Source organism: Benincasa hispida, chromosome 8 (assembly GCF_009727055.1).
Source record: "Benincasa hispida cultivar B227 chromosome 8, ASM972705v1, whole genome shotgun sequence".
Classification (NCBI taxonomy): Eukaryota; Viridiplantae; Streptophyta; class Magnoliopsida; order Cucurbitales; family Cucurbitaceae; genus Benincasa; species Benincasa hispida.
This window is the reverse complement of record NC_052356.1, coordinates 62,324,470-62,331,969: the sequence shown is the minus strand read 5'-3', so window position 1 is coordinate 62,331,969 and position 7,500 is coordinate 62,324,470. Positions and strand designations below refer to the sequence as shown.

Here is a 7,500-nt window from a genome sequence, read left to right as displayed (position 1 = left end):
ATGTGTTATGCCCTAATTTATTGTTTGTGTACTTTGTATTTTAGTTTGACTTTTACATTGTACACCTCACTAGCTTTAGGTCAAGTGGGAGATTGTTGGGGTTAATGCTCTAAATCTTGTAGGGTCCTATAGTTTGTAATTGTAATGTACAAACATTTTATTTATTTAATAAAATATGTGATGTTTTATTTCATTTTTAGTTGCATTAACCACAAACCAATAAACTAAGTTCCAATGTTATTTTGTAGCTTAAACATGTATGCAGAGACATACGGGTGGATTGTGTTTAAGTGATTACCTAAATGATCTGTAGTAGATGGATAAGGCTGGATACCTTATCCTAGTGACTCTACGAGTATGACTCGCTTTGTAGATATTACAATTATTGTAAAGTGCTACAAATGATCTGACTTCTAATAATTCATGTGGAGACATATGAACGGGGATATTCTGTTTTTCTTCCTCCTTCATCCAGGGAATACAGAATAGAGTTGTTGAGATGATAGAAAGGTTCTGATATTTCTTTTTATCCTTCCTCCTCCTCCTCTCTACTAAAACCCATTCCCTCACCAAAATAGCTAGAGCCCCACTCCTCTTGGATTCTCATCCAAAGAATACTGAGGTAGCCATTCGTGGTGGTGTTCATCAGTTCGAGAGAATCTATTGAAGATTGTTCTTCAAAGGTAAGGGTTTCTGAATCCTTCTTCTTTCTCCTTTTTTTACAAGCATGTTGTATATTTGTTAAATGCATAAATTTTTTCTATTTACAGTAAAATTTGAAAAAATTGGGATGATCTGCTTTCGCTCAAGGACCCTTAATTGAACCCTTCATTACCACACTTGACAACGCTTACTATTGCTGCACGATAAGAGATTTATTATCTTACATTTCTCAAATATATGATATGATCGCTATTTATTATTAATTTTTTTCATGGTACAGAATAATTTTGTCCAAGATGTACAATAGTATTCAATACAATACAATTTACCAGAGTTGGGTTCGATATGTGACCAAACCTTGGTAAACGTAGAAAGTATTATTCAACAAACAAGACGAGTTGCTGACACTGATCGAAGACGTATTTTTCGTAGATGACAAAGACAACAAGGCGAAGCTATTTGAGAGGCACACAAAGACAACCCCCCTGTGGGGTAAGTGCCAGATGGGTTGTCTTTTAACTTTATGTAAACTTCTATTTTGAAATTAAAGAATTGATTTTTATTTTTCTAAAGTAGACTCTACCATATGCATGAGTTCTATTTTTTTATTTGTAGAGGGAAGTACTACTTAGTCAAGTCGAAATTTTATTTTTAATATGATTGCAAACTACACAACAAAATATATAACTAAGTTTAGTAACGAAGAAATTTGTTAGTTATAAATTAAAAGAAAAAACAATCAAAATTGAAAAAAAAAATAGATAATGGTCAAATCGTAGACCCCGTCCACAAATATGACTTTGACTAAGTTCAACGACACTGATATGGTGCTAACTGGATTAAAACATAATCGTGTACCCGATACACGATTATCCTTCAACTCAAAACCAGCCTATTTTTGTCAATACTTTCAACTTCAACACTATTTTTTAAAATTCTTTCCTATCTATCCCACTTTTATCATTATTTTAAAAAACCACAATATTCTTAAACTTTATCCTATGCAAATAAAACAAAATAATCAAATTTCATTTGAGCTCAAATATTTAATTTGAAGTGTCAGAAAATTCAATAAAGTTCATATTTAATGTTTTAACTTTGGAAAATTTTAAATAAATTAATAAGAATCTTAAACGTGGCAATTATTTAGAAAAATCATAGTATTTAGAGGAGATGGGAATGTTTGGGGGATGTAACGACTTGTGGGGATGCATGTGATTGGTTCAACAACATTTCCGCAATCAGAGGAAGAAGATTAAGAAAAGATCAGACAACCTTTGGAACTTTTCATTATTCTCAACTCCAATTTGTTTATTTTTTTTTTTAACCAAACCTCCACCTTCCATTTCCTTTTCTAACCACAAATTTCTAAAATTCATGTTTATTCTATGTTTCTTTTTCTTTCCATCTTTTTAAATAATCAAATCCTTTGTTATGAGCTCATCAAAGAAAACAAAATATTCTTGCAAATTTTCAAAAAATGAGTTATATATGATATAATATAACAGTGTTAGAATACGTCTATACATGACATGCCATTATATTATTTATATTTTATCTAATAAGTGAAGAAGCTACATCTATGTCTTAGGTTAGTGAGGACTAAAGACAATATCTTTATTGATATAAGATTATTTTTTTTTATCAACTTTAAAACAAATCTAAGTAAAGTGAAGCCTAATTAATAGATAATATATAATACTACTTTGGAAATATAAAGAAATTCATATGTACTTTGAAATTTATGTCTAAAAATTTTCTAAAATTTCAATTTTACATAAATTAAACTTTTAAATTTTCATCTACCTAATCATTGACCTATTAGATACTCCTTAAAAGTGTCTAGTAAATATCTATTGAACACAAAATTATTATTTTTTTTTTTAAATAAGACACTTTCAAAAGAAAAATTATCAAATAGATACAAATCTTACTGACAAAATTAGCAATCTTAATATTAATTTTTTTTATAACATAAGTAATGAGGAGATCAAATTTTTAACTTTGAAATTGATATAGTACAAATTTTATGACAACTGAACTATATAACGTTTGACATAATTATATATGAATTAGAGTTAAACATACAAGACCACATGATTTTATTTTTAGATTTTACTTGTACTGTCAGATTATGCTTATATCTTTAATGCTCTTTACTCCTTTCTTTCCATTAATTAGGTGGTAATTATTTTTATGTGGGACTAATTTGTATGAGTTAAATATTATTGTTATTACTGTTGGATCTAAAATTTTTAACGCATTATTGTCTGTCATTTGATTCAATATTGTTTATTCTATCATTTTAAAGCTCTAGTTATTTTTTAGTAAGTGATAACAAGAAAGAAATAACGAACTAATTTAATCATCATGATAATCAGACATAAGAGAACAAACTATCAATGATGGATGACCTTCAAGTTAAATTGTTGAGAGTCGAGATCTACGAACATGAAATTAAAGTCAATTCATGAGTAGAGTAGCTAAGTTATTAAGACTTTTACTGACTTGGAGGGTGCTATGAATTCAACCACAATGTAGCAAATCATGAAATGAATTAAAAAAGAAAAAACAAAAGTTAGATTTCATTAACATATTTTGCCTTTTCAATTAATAAATTTCAAATAATAATGGAATTTGTTTTTGTCTAGAGAGAGAAATATCGGCTTCAAGAGTTTTGGGGAGATACGTTCATGAGTATAATTGCCTAAGAAAGTTCTCAACGAATCCAACCAAGAATTCGTGACTTTCCATAACCATCGTGGCAGAACCATTAGAATCACAAACAATAGCTCACATACCCATATCACCATTAATGAAAATCGTATAGCATTCACCAATGAAAGGGCCAAGGGAGGAGAAGACCAGTCACTAGCATTCTCAAGAGAGCAATAGTTGATTGAGGGGGAAAGACTACATAAAGCTTAGAGATTGATTCGTGATCCAACGATTCACCATATTTAGAACCCACCGAATAAAGTCCAAAAATGCAATAGAAAAATCGCCACAAAATTTAGTGATAGATCTGTGCCAAATGGTTGAGACAAGAAGTGAGACAAATCACAAAGCTATACTCGTGGAAAAGAATAGACCACAATTACCACTAAAATATGTTTATGTTGATGTTAATACATTTCTTAAATACTACATTTTATTTTTTTACAACAAAAACTCATCATCAAATATATGGATCACATAATTCTTCGCATCAAAAGAAAGTATAGTACTTGTTGAACTTTTCATTAATGTAAAAGATGTAACAAAATTATTGAAATCACGTGGAAATAGTTTAGAGTAATCGAAACCATTAAACAAAATGTCAATATCAGCATTGATATAAACTTATACTATCAACTTCGAATTCTAAGTTTGAATTCTCACCCGTATAAACATATCGTAAAAAAAGTTAAAAAGAAAAAAGAAAGTAAATTCAATTATTTGATTTAATATATTTAGTTTTGGAATGCATAAAATACCATATGAAGGGCCAAAAAGGAATAAATTGGTAGAGAGTGATGGTGGAAAAGCTACATGGACCAAGCGGCCAAGAAAGTGCAATATCAGTATATATCGATATCAATATCAATTCTTGTTTCTGCCTTTTTCTTTTATCACTCCCTTCTTCAACTGTATTTCTCGTGACCACAACCAAAGAGCTTTTACAAAAAGAAAAGTCCAAAACAGAGAGCGCGTGAAAAATTGAATTGAATCAATTGAAACCAAGCCACCATCATCGGCGTAAAGCAACAAGATCCGCACTCACAATTTTCCCTAACTACACGCCATCATTTATGCACTCTCTCATTCTTATCTCTCCCAGTTACTGGTAAAACCCATCTCCTCTCTCTGCTCCTCTCTCTCTTCTGTTCTCTTCTTTCTTCTCTCTAAAATTTGCTAATGCTCTGTCTTCTTCTTCTTCTTCTTTTCCTTTTTGTTTTCATTTGCTTTTCATGCTCTGTGCAATTGGTTCAATTTGGACGAACTTTTGGTGGGTTCTACTCCAAATTCTCATCTGGGGTTCGCTCGCTTAATGTTAGGGATTTAGATGTTTAATTGGTGCCTGACGTTTCTTCATTTCTTCATTTCCTTACTTATTTGATCACTGATTTGTGTCGTGTCTGATCGGAGAAGGGTTAACTTAAAACTAGCCCAGAACGTAGACTTGTGAAAGGGTTTCTTCAGATTAGAGTTATTTTCCAGTCGAGAATTGGCGGTGTTAGTGACTTTTACTTGCTCTCATCTTTCTTGCAGCCTTACTTTGGTAGTTAAATTTTCTTCCCTTAGTTCTTGTTGGTTGGGCTTGCAATGGAGGAAAGAAAACTCAATTTTAATGCACCACTCATGTCTGTGAGGCGATTTTCCAAGGCAGCTAGTTCTTTAGCTAAAGTTAATGAAAAGAAATCTGAAAATTCTCATTTTAGTAGACGTAGTACCTTTCCAGTTTCTAGACCACAATTCAATTTGGATCAAGTAACAGAACCAGTTGCAGTTCCTTTCCACTGGGAGCAGATTCCAGGAAGAGCTAAGAATGATAGTGGCTCGGCCTCACCTGAGGTTCAGCTGCCTCATCCTCCTGAGAGGACTTGTTCTACACCAAGGCTTTCCTTTAACAAATATAGTTTGGAAATGGAAGCTTGTCATCAAGACGAGTGTGAAGCATCTTCTTCTAGTGCCATTGTTGTAAGATTAGAGTCAACAAAAGCTAGGGATGCAAGGAGCTTGGCATCTGAGAATGATGACAATGATGATGATGATGATGATGATGATGATTTCTCTGATGCACGTGAGACATTGTCCCTCACTGGTTCATTCTCTGTTAACAATTGTAGTGTTAGTGGTATAAGTGGATGCAATGGCCCCATGGTGAAACCATCAGGAACTTTTCGAACGGATCCTCAAACTCGAGATTTCATGATGAGCCGCTTCTTGCCCGCAGCCAAGGCAATGGTTTTGGAGCCTGCTAAGTATTCATTAAAGAAGAAACTTGTAGCAGTTGAGCAACCTAGACATGTTAAGAAGGTGATGTCTGAGAATAGGAGGACGTCTCCAATTAAACAACTTGAGTCTACCCTGTTACTACAGTATGGCGAAGATGAAGTACATGGAGTAGATGAAGTAGATGAAGAAAGTGACTCTGTGGATGATGAATATGATAATTCAGGTAATATATCAGCTAGAGGTTGTGGTCTAATACCCAATATATGCTTCAAAAACTCTTTGGGCCTTCTTAATCCTGTACCCGGGATGAGAATCAGGACCGATGCATCCGTGTCTCTCAATAATAAAGTTGGGGGATCAAGCAGAACAATGCACCATTCACACAGCCAAAAGATCAACAAGGTTACTGTCTAATTAATTTTTTTCTTCCCATTCACTTACTATGTATGCAAGGATAATTGCTGATAGGTTTTACATCTTACAGCATGCTTGGGATGCGGCATACAAGCAAAAATCAGAAGCTGCTGTTGGATCACCTAAGCTGCCGGAGGTGAAAGATAAGTGGACTGGTGAATCAAAACATTTTCCTTCCTCCACCGACGTGCAAATGAGAGGTAGGTCTTCTCCCTTCAGGTATTCGAGAGCCGCTTCTCCCTTCCGGAGTGAAGCATCACGGCCTACTTGTAGAAAGCAGCCAGTTGTAGTTCCTAAAGAAGTTGACATTATCTCCAGATCTAAAGGTGATATCGATTTTCATGATACACCATCCATTCGAGCAACTAAACATGGGGTTGACATGGCAAGTACGCTGATAGAGAAGATACTCTATATAGATACTGCAAGTGTTGCTGAAACGAATTCTCCATTTAATTCAACCCATTTGGATGACGAGAAGAAATCTGATCGTTCTAGTGGGAAGAATGAGACTGCATTTGAGGCCAGAGTGATGGAAGAAAGTACTACTGTGGAACCTTCTTTCCTAGAAATAAAATGCTTAACTCTGGTTGAAGAAGGGAGGCTGGAGCGTGAAGCTGCAGAATCTAAAATGAAAGATGCTATTGATGATGGCCCCAATGTGGGACATGAACTTTATATAGAAGATCATGCTGGATATGCTAATTTGGGCACTGCTGATGAAGAAGATTACTCCAAGGCCAATTATCAGCTTGTCAAAGTAGAAGATCCAGCAAATGCCATAGTAACTTCTGTGATATCTTCTCAACCTCCACCTCTACCGAAGTCTCCTTCCGAGTCTTGGCTCTGGCGTACCCTGCCTTCAGTTTCCTCAAAAAAGTTACTAGCAGGATCAAATCTTGGAAGCAAGTTTTACCAAAAACCACAGAGCCCTAGAACATCAGCCAGTACCAAGTGGGAAACCATTGTAAAATCTTCGAATTTGCATCACGATCATGTTCGCTACTCCGAGGTAATGTCACGAAACATACTATATAAGTCTTGTTGGCCACGAAGAAAAGATTAATCAATTTCTTTTTTGGTTTTTTTCAGGAATTAATTCCTCGTGTTTCTCAACACTCGACAACAGAAAATTTCAAGTAGGTCTCTATAACAGTCAGGTGGATTGATTGGTTTTGTGTGAAAGTTTATACATCAGCATGGTTTTTTATTATTTCTTGTGGATTCCTTTTTCCCTTCCTCTCTAAAAATTTTGAATAAGTTAGGAGGATTTGCGCTGCCCTTTTCCTTTTATGTCTTCTGATATTTATATGAAGACATGTACGGGTGCGGCCAAGGAAATATTCATATTTCATATTCATAGAATGAATTCTGTATAATGCAGCCTAGGAATCAACATAGCTGTGAGGTAATACTGCACTGTATATTTGAAGTAAAAGGTGTATTAAGTAATTTATGTGAATGAAAGTTTGTTCATGAATTGTA

The 7,500-nt window shown here is 34.0% G+C and overlaps 1 protein-coding gene across 2 annotated transcripts; it reads left to right on the top strand.

Moving 5' to 3' along the window:
* The first annotated feature begins 4,275 nt into the window (after positions 1–4,275).
* LOC120083223 lies at positions 4,276–7,500 on the top strand. 2 transcript variants are annotated; one of them, XM_039038884.1, is made up of 4 exons: positions 4,276–4,489; positions 4,915–6,003; positions 6,086–7,027; positions 7,108–7,500. In XM_039038884.1, the coding sequence occupies exons 2-4, from the start codon at positions 4,969–4,971 to the stop codon at positions 7,156–7,158; spliced, it is 2,028 nt and encodes a 675-aa protein (XP_038894812.1). In that variant the 5' UTR covers positions 4,276–4,489; positions 4,915–4,968; the 3' UTR covers positions 7,159–7,500. The 2 variants fall into 2 exon arrangements, with proteins under 2 accessions (XP_038894812.1, XP_038894811.1); XM_039038883.1 differs by having other exon boundaries at positions 4,276–6,003.

Bases quoted from the DNA above. Each gene is read 5' to 3' on its own strand.
- LOC120083223 (XM_039038884.1), top strand. From the start codon at position 4,969: ATGGAGGAAAGAAAACTCAATTTTAATGCACCACTCATGTCTGTGAGG. The intron at 6,004-6,085 runs GTTACTGTCTAA...TACATCTTACAG, and splicing joins ACAGCCAAAAGATCAACAAG to CATGCTTGGGATGCGGCATA. The intron at 7,028-7,107 runs GTAATGTCACGA...GGTTTTTTTCAG, and splicing joins ATCATGTTCGCTACTCCGAG to GAATTAATTCCTCGTGTTTC.